This window comes from Poecilia reticulata, linkage group LG6 (genome assembly GCF_000633615.1).
Source record: "Poecilia reticulata strain Guanapo linkage group LG6, Guppy_female_1.0+MT, whole genome shotgun sequence".
Lineage (NCBI taxonomy): Eukaryota > Metazoa > Chordata > Actinopteri > Cyprinodontiformes > Poeciliidae > Poecilia > Poecilia reticulata.
In genome coordinates this window covers 6,856,783-6,871,516 of record NC_024336.1, presented here as the reverse complement: position 1 = coordinate 6,871,516, position 14,734 = coordinate 6,856,783, and the positions used below count along the sequence as shown (strand labels likewise).

The following is a 14,734-nucleotide window of genomic DNA, read 5'->3' as shown; positions in this document are numbered from 1 at the left end:
CTCGTCCTTTCTCGTTCGTCTATTAACCCACTAGGCCTTCGCTTTTTCAGATGCTCTCGCTGCTGAGAGTGATTCTTTGTGTTTGTGTACAAATATACATGAATGGATTCAGCTATAATGTATATATATTTTTCCATTTCATTTAGCAACAGTTTAAGAGCACTTAGCCAGCACACCTAAACCCTTTGAACCTTTCTGCATTTTGCCATGCTATTATATAGTATTAGATTATTAATGACTGAATTATATAGTTATCAATGAGTTGATCTAAAGTTGACTGCTCTTATTGAGTGACTAATGGTTAATTGATAAACTGCTGTTTTTGTGGAAGCCTGAAGACTGACTCTTTCCATAACATGAAGGTCAACATTTTTGATATGCTGAATTTTAAAAAAAGAAGCAATTTTTTTTTGTCAACTGTGTTAAATACCAACTGGATAAACAGATAGTTGTGTTTTTTTCTCACATTATTAAAGTTAGACATTCCTCAAAATCAATTGTGCCTATTGGCATTGTGTCTCTTTGTATCTTCTGTGTCATGCCCTCTGCTCTTTGGTCATCACATCCTTGTTTTCGTAGCTCATCGATAACTTTTGTATCAGAAGTTCCCGCTTGGTTGAGTAATAGCTATTTAACGTGAAACTTTAAGACCTTTTCTAGTATTTACATTTCGATAGAGAGCCGCATAAAACGCATCTTGCGTCCCGCGCCGGACTCCATTTGGACCGTTTCTCTTTCCCGTTTCCAGCCATGTCTAATTCTGTATCGACTCGTCCTGCTTGAGGATGACCATCGGCGCCTTTTTTAGGATGTTCGTCATTAATCGAGTGGGACTAATTTTATTAATAAATCATTAATCGACAGTTAATTGCAGTCTGTTGATGAGAAAGTTGGCCAGAGATTCCTCTGGCACCTCGAAACGTTTGTCGAACATCAGTCCAGATGTGACATGTTCTTTGCGCGTGTAGCTTTGGCGCGCGCTCTTGTTAGAGACCTCGGAGTCGTGCGACTGACATCGGTGTCGCTTGCAGCTAATCTCTGGATATTTGCAGGATGTTGCTGCTTTGATTCGCCGTCATCACAGACATATCTGTGGATTTGGCCTAACAAGAGGATTGTTGTTTTAGCCGCCGCTGAGTTTGCTGATGGCATTATTGTGTCCGGTAGTCGCTGAGAGCAGCTTTCATGGCCGGCTGTGTGGAAGCGGAGACATGATTTTGTATGATTACAGTATAATGTGTTACAGTTATGAATAGGCCGCTATTGAATAGGGGGCACATTCTCCTGCTAACAATTACAGATTGACAGGAAAATGAGAGCAGGCTGAAAAACATGCACATACAGTATAATCCCTGTAATATTAAAATAACTTATGGTATTTCTTATTTAAAAATTTTTTTTTTACATTAATGAAAAAGAAATAGTTTATGTTTCTACCATCTATACAGTAGATTTGAATAAAACTGTCACTCTGACAGGTTGTGGTGTCAGGTTTCAATTTGTTGAATTTTGCCTTTCATCTTTTGTAGAGATTTGTATCTAAATTGAGGTTTTGACGATGGCTGTTAAGATCTGTGTTTAAAAAGATTGTACATCGTCTTTCAAGGGGTTTCCAGTTCACTCTGTAAATTGTAAAAGACAGCATCCACCATCTTTGTAAGAAACAACACAAAATATGCTGTGAAGTACTGTTCAATTTGGAATTGCACTTCTGTAAAAGAATCAGCAGTACTGAGCAAAAAACCCAAAAAAACCAGGGTGTCCAGTGTACAGAAAGTATTAAATGTAATCACCATAATCTATTGGGCATCATAGGATTTTGTATTTTTTTGTTAATTATGTAATTTGACCGAAATCCTGTGTTTTATGTTTGTTGGTTTTGCTCTCTTCGGTTATTGCTCCTGCCGCTGTTGCTTCTTCTTTGTACACTCTATGTCATTTAAGCCATTTTCCCTCAGCTAACCCCGAAGCTGCAGCACGCTTAGGTAATGACAATCACCTGTTCCTCATTCCAGCGATCGTCGTTGAGGTATTTAAGCCAGGTTTATAGTGTGCACATTGAACTGGGCCCTTCCTCAGCCTGTTGGGCCTTGCGCTCTGGTCCTGGTGTACCTCCCAGCTTTTGCCACAGAGCGCAGAAAGTGCCCCCCCACCTTTCAATCAAAATGGGCGATTTAGAAGGTACTCTTACAGAGCAGGTTTGCCTGTATTTGCATTTCTAAGACTTCTCTTGGTGGATCAGTCTACCTTACCCCCAATACCAATTTGCAGGTACATATATTTTAAATGTGCATGTTTTTAGCATAGAAATCTAATTCTCTTTCTGTCCGTTTCGATATATGTATATTTAGGCTTCTAGCTTTAAAAAAAATTACAGGTGTTAGTTTCTTGCTGGTTGTACAGGGATGATTATAAGCAAGCCACACTAGCAGTAAAAGTAAAGCCCTGAAGTGCACGTGAGTGGAACAGCTGATGTAGCCAAACTACTCATTCCCACTAATGACACCCTCTGCGTTTCTTTAAAAGGTGTGCGGCACGGAGGGATTACAGAGAGGTAGCAACAAACAGGACAGGAAATGAGGCTACGTGAGAAAAGATGAGCTTGCTTCGGGTCGCCGTCGGTTCTCTCTTGCCTTCCTCTGTGCGTTACTGTTCCTCTTGTCTTTCCGCTACAAAAAAATGTATCTGACGGGCAATAAGGAAAGCCAGAGCTGTCAGCCGGCGTAAATGCACTTTGAAATAACAGCTGTCACTTGGATTATGTCCAGTCTCCACCCAAGCAGGGTCCCTTAGAGAATCCCTGCCTATCACCTCCCACCTTCAGGTCAAGTCCTAACATATGTAAAAGTGAATGGTGGCTTATTGGAAAGCAGCTGTGATGGTCCGTAGTCTCCCACTTTGATCGGTGGCTCCAGTTATTTTTGATTTGACCGAGGGCTTGCCGTCAACGCTCGGACACATATGCCAAGAGGTTAAGGTTAAAGCTGTGAATTCCCTGTTCACAGCCGGGAGAAAAAACACAACAACATGAAAGGTGATGTCTTTTGGAAACGGCCGTGTTAAAATGAAAGAGCGGGGTTCGCCGCCTTCTCATTCCTGCGATGATGTATGGCTTTAGCTTCGAAATAAGGTGCTCTCTGCCGTAGCTTCCTGACAATTACAGACTGCTTCCAAAGCGGCAAGCTGAAGAGCTCCATTGACGCTGTTCTACTAGTTGCTCTCTGTGCTGCATGAAGGATCTATGTAGCCGCTCTTTCGAGGGTTGAGGTTGGGTTAAACGCTTAGAATTTTAGCAAAGAAACAAGTGACAAAATTGTTTGCATATTTGCCAACAGGACAGGGAAGGATGGACCAAATCTCACTCTGATTTTGCACATATTGCCATGTGTTGGTGAGGCAGAGTCGAGTTCCTGATTTCAAACACATGCTTGTCGCAGCTGTGTGTGCTTCTCCCACAGGACCTTCAAATGTCTCACAACACATCAAACTTTAAGCAAAGTTTGACAACCTTTCCCCGAATCGTACCCGTAACGGCAGTTTGAACTTTGCCACCTCTGTGTTTTTAAAGCGTGTTTGCGCCTCTTTTTAGAAGGAGGCTAATTGGAAGTGCGCATGGCCCCCAGATGTCTCAGGACCCCCTTCAGCATTCACTCGCGCCCTCCCTCTAACGCACATTCGATCCTGCGTACACTCACACTCGTTCACATGCTCGCATTCGCATACATCACCTCTCACAGATGTTTTTTCCCTTTCTGTTGCCCCCTTTTCTTCCTTTTTTATTTTCTTTCTCCCTCCTTCCCACATCACCTTTTCAAGCCACACAAAATGGCTGTAAACAGGCTGTCAGCGGGGATAGAGGAATGCCTCAGAGGCTTAGACAGCCTTTTGGTGCTGCGTGACAGACAGTCCTCCTTGTGCTTGACAGGTCCTTGGGTCTCACTGCCTGGCTGCTCTGTGGTGGTCTCTACGTGGCTTTGGCAATTTCCCATTACGAGGATAAGGGGGGATGGGTCGAAATGCATGCAAGAGATGCGACGGTCTGGGTTGCGAGTCACTAAGTTTGTTTGGGGGGGGAAGGGACCCAGGGAAACAAAAAAAAAAAACTGCTGCAAACTTACTTTAAAATGTGATTTTACTATCCCACAATCTCCACAAACATTTATGCGCCTTTCCGCATGTAGTATTTACAAAAACAGACTTTTGCATATTTGTTAAAAAGTACGAGACGGGTAATCTGTGAAAAAAAATCAATCTCCTCTTCCTTCTCCTGTGATGTGCAGAAATGCACCGCTCCCAATCAGAAACAACCAATCAGAGCCAAGACGAGGATCTTAACGCTGTCAGTCATGATGGTGCACTGAGCTTGAGTTAATAAATTCAAATATTTAGCAAATGCAGGAGAAAATTGCAAAAAAAATACTTGCGTAATTTAATCTACTGCCGCAAGAAAAGATGCAAACAGATCCATGGCACCTTTTTCTTCTTAATGCTTTTTTCTTTCCTGTTGTTGCTCAACCAACAAATAAATGCATCTGTTTGCCTTTTCGCTGTATGGAAGCCATTTATACTATTCACATGGATAATTCATCACTTTCTTGTCAGCACCTCTTGATAAATTACCGCTGTGGATCCAGATAGATAGCGCTCCAACCAAATTATCAGCGCCTGAGATTTGCATCTCCTGTTGGCTCAAGACCCGAGGACCCGAGTCAAGACATTTTTAAGAAAAACAAATCTGGATTTTGTAAACATTTGCTGTTTGTGCAACTCTGAACACCTGTGCGCTGAGTTAACACTTTGACATTGCAACCTCTGGCTTGAATAACAAATATGAAAACTAAGCCGGGTTTCAACAAAGAGGCATTACTACCATGTTTTGGAGGTGTTTAGTTGTTTATAATTGTTCTGTAAGTCTTTAATTTTTTATTTTTAAGAAAAACATATTGTGTTATGTAATTGTGCTGAGACTTAAACCTGATATTCCCTTAGATTAATTGCCTAAAAGCAGACGCATCGACTCATTTCTGTTTCTGTTTTTAATTTGCATTATGGAAGTTAGAGCTGCACCAATCAGAGGTTTGTGGCCTATCTCTGATCTGATCTCCAGTTTTTCTGTTTTAAAAAAAAACAAAAAATTCATTCCAACCAGTGTTGGACCTGTTCTGGTGTCTTTTTAAACATTTTTATATTATTCCTAAAAGAAGAAGTTTTACCGCTGTTTTAAAAACCAGAGGAGTTGACATTTTAGTCAACTTACCTTAGCAATTTGTTTAAAGTGGCTATCATAGCTAAAACGACAGTCTCAATATATATATATTTTTCAAATAATGCAGGCTCTCATTTTGAGTCTAAAAGTTTGAAGGGACTTACAACATTTCAAAATCCAACTGCTCAGTGAAAGAAGTCGAATTTTCTATTGGATGAAGACATTTTTCAGTTTTTTATTCAGCTTTCCTGTCAAAGTCTCTCTTCTTCTGTAGGACACTAGCACTTTATTGATCATAGATATAGATAACACACACACACACATAGAGCTATCTATATTTGTAGACAACCGGAGTGAAAATTTCATGTGGACAGTGAAAACGACTCTTTTGTGAAAACTAGCCCAGCCTATAATCCCAGATGTGTCTCTGCCGTTCCTTTGCTCTGTGGGTGAAAACATTTCTTCAAATGATCCCATGTGGACGCGAGTGTTTATGAAACCGACAGTGTTTTAGAAAAAAAATGTTTCCACGTGGATGGTGCCTGAATCTTCTTGACCTGGTCATCTTCCATACTGTACCGTATGGTGCGTTTACCGATTACTAACCTGACAGACAGACATGTTTAAATGCTTTGTTAAGGTGATTTTGTCCATTTCAAGTAGAATGAAACATTAAAAGGATTAATAATAATTAAAGAAAAAAATTAAGATGAACCAGCAGATAACCTGTAAAGAGGCTGCTGTTGTATTTTCCCACATTGCCCATCAGTTTGCTTGCCTCATCTGAGCAGGAGAAGAGAGTTCCTGATGTTGAGCCAGTAATAAGTTTTGTTCCTCTTGTTATCACAACTCTAGAGTTTCCTTATCACGGTGACACTGCCCACCACCTGTGTGCGCGGGCGGCGGGCTGCGTACCCAGACAGACGCCGTCTTGTCCTGCATTCTTTCAGCAAACAGGACCCTCTGATATCCGAGTCACTCAGGAGGGGATTTGGTTTCACACAAAGGGAAATGCGCCCGCTGTGAATCGCCTGTGAGGGCGCCTCTTTTGGACTGAGGTTGCTTAACGGGTACACTGTAAACAATAGCTAAAAGAGGATAAAATGTTGGTTTTAAGCTGTTACTTTGATTCGACTTTTCCAAGCTGTGCTCATCACAATTYCCGATGATATCGACAAGAGTCACGGCCATTGCTGTTTATCCGTTTGTGTGTTTTTGCGTGCAGTATTGCAAACACGGGATGTGCATAAACAAGGAGTTGGACATTCGGCCTGTGAATGGAGAGTGGGGCCCTTGGGGGCCCTACAGCGTTTGCTCCAGGTCGTGCGGTGGAGGAACGAGGAGCACCACCAGAGACTGCAACAAACCTGAGTAAGAAAGAATCCCTTACAAGTCTTACAGAAATCTTATATCATTACATGTCGACAACGATCTGAAAGAAAAAAACCCCAGAAACAGGCTCAGCACAGTGGCGTTTCTGTGATTTATTTTTTTTAATTCTTCAACGTCGTAGGCCCAGAAACGGCGGGAGATTCTGCGTGGGCCGCAGGATGAAGTTCCGCTCTTGCAACACTGAGCCGTGTCCACGGGAAAGGAAGGACTTCCGGGAAGAGCAGTGCTCTCAGTTTGATGGCAAGCACTTTAATATCAACGGTCTACCTCCCTCCGTCAGATGGGTCCCCAAGTACAGTGGCAGTGAGTACACACTCGCAGAACAAGAGGCGTTGGGCAAATGTCGCAAGTTTGAACTCAAACACTGCGGTCAGTCAAATTACATACTTGATATTGTCGCATTGAAATCTAATTTTGGTGCTCATGAAAAATCTGCTGTTGTGTTTTTTCCACCATCTTCTGTTTGCCGTTTGTACATTACAATACATTCAAATCCCTTTAAGGATTTTGCTTCTTTATATTAACCTTGATTTTTATAATATATTGGTGTAGGATGTGATAGGATAGAATTAAATAGATGTACTTTAACAATCTCACACGTTTTAAACAAAATGGTGGACGTTTTAGTGGAAAATGTGTTAAATTATTAATACTTTATCTAAGGATACATTCACACAGCAATTCAATATTTTGCTGTGACCACCATTAGACATTTGAGTGGACGGTTTATGACCCCAAAGCAACCCACATGTGCAGAGGAAGAGCGTAGGATGGAAGTTTATGGAAGTAAAAATGGACACCGCTATCAAGGTACCAACAGTATTATCACAGATCATAACAAGACAATAATCAAAGTAATAAAAAGTAATAAAAAGAAAAAAACTAATAGGAATGAACTTTTGTGGAGCATTGAGTGCAACTCTTATAGAAAAGTTTGTTTGGATGTGTAGTCAGGCCATGAGTGGTGGGATTGTGATTTCATACGCTTCGATGACCCAAAAGCTGGTTCTCCCCCAAAGTGTCCACAAATGGGAGCTGATCATCTCGACTGTTCTTCTTGTGAGCTTGGGTTGTTTTCCTGCTTGTGAGCCTTTTAAAAAAAATGCTTAAAGGCACAAAACAAGCAGATACAAAACAAAACAAGCAGTTGACATTTGTCTTTTGAGAATCTGCTACCCATTAAGTGCTTCTCGTCCACTGTACTCTCCTGACATGGCATCAATTCTACTATCTGCCCTGCAAGTGATGATGGAAAACATCAAGTTGGTATCCAGAAGTGCTGTAAAAGCCGCATGCGGCCCTTTCAAACTAGCAACCCCCCTCCACCACCGACAGCTGCAACCTCACGCAGCTGCACCTCAGACAAGATGGACAACCCACAAGATTACCATCTGGTAAATTTACTGGTGGTGATTCACTCGTTTAATTGAGACCATACAGGCAAAGAAGACAACCCCTGGAGACGGCACTGTGTCAGACAGAACTTGACTTTCGTCCAAGCGCTAAACAAAGATGTGGCTTAGAGGACTCTGCTGATGTTTGCAGAAAAAGGTGTTATGAATTTGTGATCGCACAACTCACCCCCAGGTCTTTGCATCACGGTCCAATGTTTGCAATTAGCTCAATTAGTGGCAGTCTAACGTTTCCCCTTCCTCTTTCTGTTCAGTACTAATGAAGGATCGCTGTAAGCTCTTTTGCCGGGTCGCTGGCACCATGGCTTACTATCAGCTGAAGGACCGCGTGGTGGACGGCACGCCGTGTGGTCCAGACACTTACGACATCTGTGTTCAAGGCCTCTGCAGGGTAGATCCGCATATTTATTTTCTTGCTGTCACAGCACACCGTAAGACATTTGTACACAAGCTTAAATCTATGTCAGAAGTATTATGTTGGAGTTGCAGAGAAGCCAGCGTTTGCAAGCTAAAGATGCATTTACATCCAGTTGGATGCAATGTTTTAGTTAACCATTTTCTTGGTTGCAATCATTAATAAAGCTGCACTGAACAGAGTTTTGTGACAGATTTTCCATCTGTGGTTTTTTGCAAAACTTTGACACTGATATTAGACAATTCAGATTATTTTCCACACTCGACAGCGTTTAAATATATTTTCACCCATTGTACCTTAACACGACAATGTGCGAGAGATACCTTTATAGTAGATGGCTTTACAATTATTTTAAAACAATGTCAAAAGGTTTATGGAGTTGACATTTCAGCCTTTATCATTAGTAATTGTAAACAACAGTCTCAGTTTCTTCCCTAGATTAAATATTCCTGAATCTAGAATATTCCATCACTGTGGTGTTGAACTCTCAGAGAGATGAAACAGGTTGGCTTTGCTGTAATATGATTAGCCTTCATGTTATCTGACGACGCTTTGCTCCCTCTCTCTCTTTAAATAGCATCCACACAATAAAAAAAAAGTTTATTTTTAAATGGATTTATATGGGTTCTGTTCTTCCTCCAGCTTCATTTTTAAAAACCTTAATGTCATTGAAAAAGTTCTACCTCCCTCATTTTAAAGAGAGTTATTGCTACAGCTCAGCTATTAGGCCTTTGCCACGTGGAAAAAGATCAGATTTTTTATTTTTTTTGTTTCGACCCAGCCAAACTTGATTCAGTGCCGATCACAAAAAAAGTCAAATTTCATTCAGAAATCTGTTTTTATCAAAGCCCCAAGTATTTTTGGTAACATATAAGTAACTCTAACTTCAACAATGAGCATTACATATATTCAGCTGACATATTTAATGCATCCTTTTTTCTTTGTTTGTGAAAATGCCATGACATTTGATATAAATCGTCTTATCCCCTTGTTTTTTATTTAGCAAGCAGGCTGCGACCATGTTCTCAACTCAAAGGCAAGGAATGACAAATGTGGAGTGTGTGGTGGGGACAACTCCTCGTGCAAAACTCTGGCGGGGACCTTCAACGACGCCCAGTACGGTAAGCACCGCTCCTCAGATTACCATCATCTCTTAAAGTAGTCTGCGTTGCTCTTGAGCGTACACCATATGATGTCAGCAGCTCCAGCAAGATAAATGGGGACACACGGTAAACAAACGAGGGCCAAGACAGATTTCCAATTCCTCTTTGTCACGGTGTTGACAGGACAGGCCGCATGGCTGTGTTTGACTCTGATTTCTTGTCTGGTTATGTTTATTCACATCATATGCATACATGTTTTGGACAAATTTGGGAAAATGCCCAGTCGAAGCCAGTCTCCTCCAAAGCTTCAGAAAACGATGAGCCCACCTCAGTCATTTGGCTTCAACGGCAACAAACGTGCAGCGTGAGCCAGCTGCTGACTCCGTCCAAATCTGTCAAGGTCTGGGCAACAGCACAGCTGAAGCATTAGCAAATAACAAACAGCCCTGGGTGGGGTTTTCCTCTTGCTTACTCCTGCAAGTTTGACATTAAGCATTTGCATCTCTATCTGGTAGCTTTGGTTCTGCTCTCTCTCTCGGCTGCTTGGAGGCGAAAAGATAGAAGACTGAATTCAACCAAACCAGCTGATGACGTCAGTCCTGGAAATCTGGCTTAACTTTAAGAAGGGGGGAACAAAGTGGGAGTGCAACCCAGGCAGGATATCCTTCTGCTTCATGGATCTTGGCTCGTTTCACTGTCAACTCCTCCGTTTTTGTTTCTTTTGTTAGATGCCTCTTACTGTCTTATTTGTGGACTTTCTTTCTTTATTTAGTCTTCATAACTCTGTTCTTAGCTTGATAACAAAAAGTAATGGGGAATACCGTGATTACCCAACACGGTATTGTGTTGGGGCATCAACTTCACTCTTGATGCCCCAACAGTGAAGTTTGGTGACACTTGAAAGAATTGGACAAAAAATAAATGTGTTCATTTGGCACCAAAATTTTATAAAGTAACTATTTAAACTTTATTTTGCTAGTCTTTTCTCCAGCTGTATGGAGCCCAGAGCTTCCCCTCCCTCACCTGTTGCTGCAAATATTGTCAGATGACTGAAAGAAGGCTACGACACTCTTTCTTTGTCAACAAAATGGCAAATTTTGCTGTCTAAAAACATTTCTAATTGAGAAAAGCGCAGTCACAGAGTGTAAACCTCAAGCTTTCAGATTGTGATGTTCTATGATCCAGATGTGTTTACTCTGTGTCAGTAGACTCTTATGAAAATAATAGCACCACAACTATGATGTGTGAAACAACATAAAGAGCAGAATAGCATAAAGGTAGATTATTATTTGCAATGACCATCGACAACAAGCCTTAAACTTTAAACATTTTCTATGCTATTTTTAGAGGGAATCTGACTTGTAGCCATGAGGAAAAAAACAAGGAGAATGCAGTAATGTTGAGAAAAAAATAGGTGTCCTTATAATGGTATACATAAAATGTTTGTGTTTTTCTTTTTTTTTAAATAAAACCTGTGTCACATAAATTATTGTGACACAGGTAAATGATGGTTTAATTTTCTGGGAACATTATGAAATCTGATGAGAGGTAGATAAGTAAACTGACTGCTGCCCCCGAGTGGCTCAAGGTGCTGGCTTAAACTTTGACTTTAGCTCTTGAGATCACGTTACACTGACTTACTTCCCTGGCTTATTTAGCTCACATTGCAATGGCAGGAATTCAATTAAATCTCTTCAATATCATGAAAATGTAATTCATGCCAATTCATGACTGAATCATAGGTAAAAATAAAAAAAGCCACATTATTGCTAAACCACAACGCTTAGCAGAAAGTCAACTTTTTAAAGACTAAAATAAAAATTGGCACCCACAATGTCATGGAAAAAAAACCAAAAAACTTTAGGCAGAAGTTTTCTAAATCAACATTTTTAAGTATAAAACTCTGAATTAAAACTTAAGATACATTCATATGTATGATAGAACAGGGTAAAGTACTCTGGTAACAACATGGAGTTTACAACACAGTCATCACCAAATGGCAAAATGGACTCAGGTGATGGGAAATAACATTAGAACAACAAACAAGCAAAATGTTTCACTTCCACATAAACTGAAGGTCTGGTGCCTGTTTGGCTGAAACCTGTTCTTTATTCTGTGAAGTTACGCTGCATTTTATTTACCTCAGAAGTCGGAACAGCATTCTAACTAACATACGACAACATCGCAGGAGTCGGACTTGAAACGTGCCGACGCCCAAGCAGACATTATTCCTCTTACAAACATTGTTTTGCGTTTTTACTTTCCATAAGCAAACACAAACATAATTTGTTGCAGGTGCTTCATGCAACATTAATTTTTACAAGTGGGTCTTGTAAAATAAACATGTTTCCACTTCATTTTTTTATTACTGCTGGTGGGAGGAGAGGCACCAGATTGAAATGCAAAGTCGACCGTTCGAATCGTAACGGTGTGTAGTTTTAGTTTCTCAGGCTTTCTGAGCGTACGTAAGAGTTGCAGTACTTCATATTGATAATGCAATGTAACTATTTACTACCCACCTCTGTATGTTAATCATATATTTGTCATTCTATATTATAGTCTTCATATGTATGTTTTAGTTGTCACCACTTGACTTTCAATGAATTGCTCTCTTTGTCTTTATTTCTCTTACACACACACACACACCTGCACACACACACACACACACACACACGCGCACGCACGCGCACGCACGCACGCACGCACGCACGCACACACACACACACACGCACACACACACACACACACACACACACACACACACACACACACACACACACACACACACACACACACACACACACACACTCCCTTGTTTTCTGTGTCAGGTTATCACCATACAACAAAACAGGCGCCGTAATTACAGGCCAAAATGGAAAGGCCAGGGAGTAATTACAGATCTTTTCATGAACTGGCCTCTGGAACTAAAAACAAGTTCTCATGCAGCTTATTTAAGATGACAGTTTTCATATTTCTCCAAGTGTGACATTTAAATCCCCAGTAGAGGGACCTGGGCTTCCCTGAATGGAGTTTACTGTAGCATAGTGAAGCTATTACGAAAGTCAAGTCTGAATGTTTCCGTTGATGCTGCTGCAGCTACTTTATTCCCTTTTGAGACTTAAACTACGTGCAGCTTTCCATGTTTACTGTCTGACATTTTTCTCTATGCATTTATTTTTGTTGTTTTTTTGTTTTTTTTTGGTCAGGCTATAACACAGTTGTGCGGATTCCAGCCGGAGCCACCAATATTGACATCAAACAGGTCAGCTACTCTGGAAAACCAGAAGATGACAACTACCTCGGTGAGTGTGATTGGTATTAAAAATGTTAATAGAAGACAACAGGAAATTCAAAATATAGCTTTCAGGTGACAATTTAATTTATTAATGGAAACAACAAGCTAACCTGAACCCGTCAGAAAGTTTAGCCCCAGCCTGAACCAACGCCTTGTTGAAACATAATTTCCTTTGACTGAGCACATTTGGTTCATTTTTCTGTGCCAAATTCATATTTGATTAAAGCCAGAGCTGGAAAATCAAGAAAATCACTCAAACAGAACCAGACTGATATGAGGAAGTAGACGAAAAGATCTCATCATGCCCTGATCTAAAAAAATAAAATAAAAACAAAACAGAAATGTTGAAAAGTTCCTGGTATGAATCAGTCTTTAAAAAGAATCACAAAGCCATTCATAAAAGATGATCCAGTCAACTGGTCATAAACAGGGAAATCCTGTAATAGTGACCAGGAGTCGTCGGCCAAAACAAAATCACAAACCCATTCGACACTGAAGCACTGCAGAGCTCACTTGGCTTTGTTAAGGTCAAAGTTCATGATTTAAGAAAAAAAAAATGATTCAAGGAAACGTTCTAAGGAAAAGACTGGAGCATCTAGCTCATTATTCTCTTCACTTGTCGCATATACAGACATAATGACAGTTATGTATGTGGCAGTAAGTGTCAATTTTGACAAGTTATGTAAAATAAAAAAGAAATGATTACCTGTCTCAGCTTTATGCAGAAATACGTAAGGGAGACGGCATCCACAATGGTCAATGCTATTACTTGTTTTAGAACCACATTTTAAAACCATTTATCACTTTTTGACCCTGATCTGGAAAGGCTGTTATTTGTAACAAAAGGAAATGGAAGAGAGGCCAAGCTGGTGTCCAAACGCTCAAACAAATCTACAGCTTTCATTGAGCTTTAGACAACATGGGGTTTCAAGAGGGGTGTTCATCCGTCTGGGTTGGTCGAGGTTTTTGTTGGGAACGCAAATGAAGTGTCAGCCATGTGAACGATAAACGAGGCTTTAATAAGTGCTAATTGGAAGCATGTGCGACCCGAAGCCGTGTGAAAGCTGATGTACGGACATAAGGACATGTTGGTCTTTATGCATCTGTCTATGTTTGTCTTTAAGCAAGAGACTGACAGAGAGAATGGCAAAACCAAAATTTGGTAAAAGAACTTGAAAAGTATATTTATTCATTTAATAACCACGTTTTTTCCAAAATTATCCTCAGATTTAGTGTCTTTTCTGTTGGATATTATAGGAAAAAAAACAAAAACCTGCTCAAGAATTCAAACCCAGAATCAAAATATCTATTTATAAATCTATAAAAGTTCAGAATAAATCAGTATGCCTGATTGGAAAGTTTGTGTTTCTCAACAAAACAAGTGAGGCATGATAATGTGAATTCAGCATCTGCAAAGTTCGTAGTTCTGCGAATGATCAGCACTAAGAAGCACTAAGCACTAAGCCTAATTTAGCCTCAGTCGTTCTTGCGCATGTATTTAACTCTTCCGTCTCTTTTTCTTTTCTCCGTTAGTCTAAATAAAACTTTTCTTTTTTTTTGTTATTCTTAAACCTTAATACACTTGAAAACATCCAGGCCAAATTAGCTAAGTGTTCTTTGGAAAACAGTGTTTCACATCTGGTGTCTGTCAGACATGAGGRAAGATTGCAGCTGTTTATGTCCCATGTAGCATGTAGTCCATGTATGTGACTGTGTGCTTCAGGCACGTTCGTGCGGCACGTTGGCCGTGACAAGCGGAGATCACTGTCGGTTGTAATTGGTTTGCTGGAATGCAGCAATATGCGAATTAGAGGATAAACAAAGTTTTATCTGGAGGAATAATCACATACATTCAGTTTGGTGAACGCCATTGGATTGGAATTAACTCCAGGTTTCTTGGGGGGGCAAAAA

At 40.4% G+C, this 14,734-nt stretch overlaps 1 protein-coding gene across 2 annotated transcripts in view; it reads left to right on the top strand.

Moving 5' to 3' along the window:
- LOC103465836 (A disintegrin and metalloproteinase with thrombospondin motifs 20) overlaps positions 1-14,734 on the top strand; it is a 95,788-nt gene that overhangs the window by 39,217 nt on the left and 41,837 nt on the right. For both annotated transcript variants that reach the window (XM_008411017.2, XM_017305348.1), the window contains 5 exons: positions 6,432-6,577; positions 6,720-6,901; positions 8,265-8,401; positions 9,429-9,546; positions 12,735-12,830. In XM_008411017.2, the coding sequence (XP_008409239.1) occupies positions 6,432-6,577; positions 6,720-6,901; positions 8,265-8,401; positions 9,429-9,546; positions 12,735-12,830 (679 nt within the window). The remainder of the gene's footprint in view (positions 1-6,431; positions 6,578-6,719; positions 6,902-8,264; positions 8,402-9,428; positions 9,547-12,734; positions 12,831-14,734) is intronic.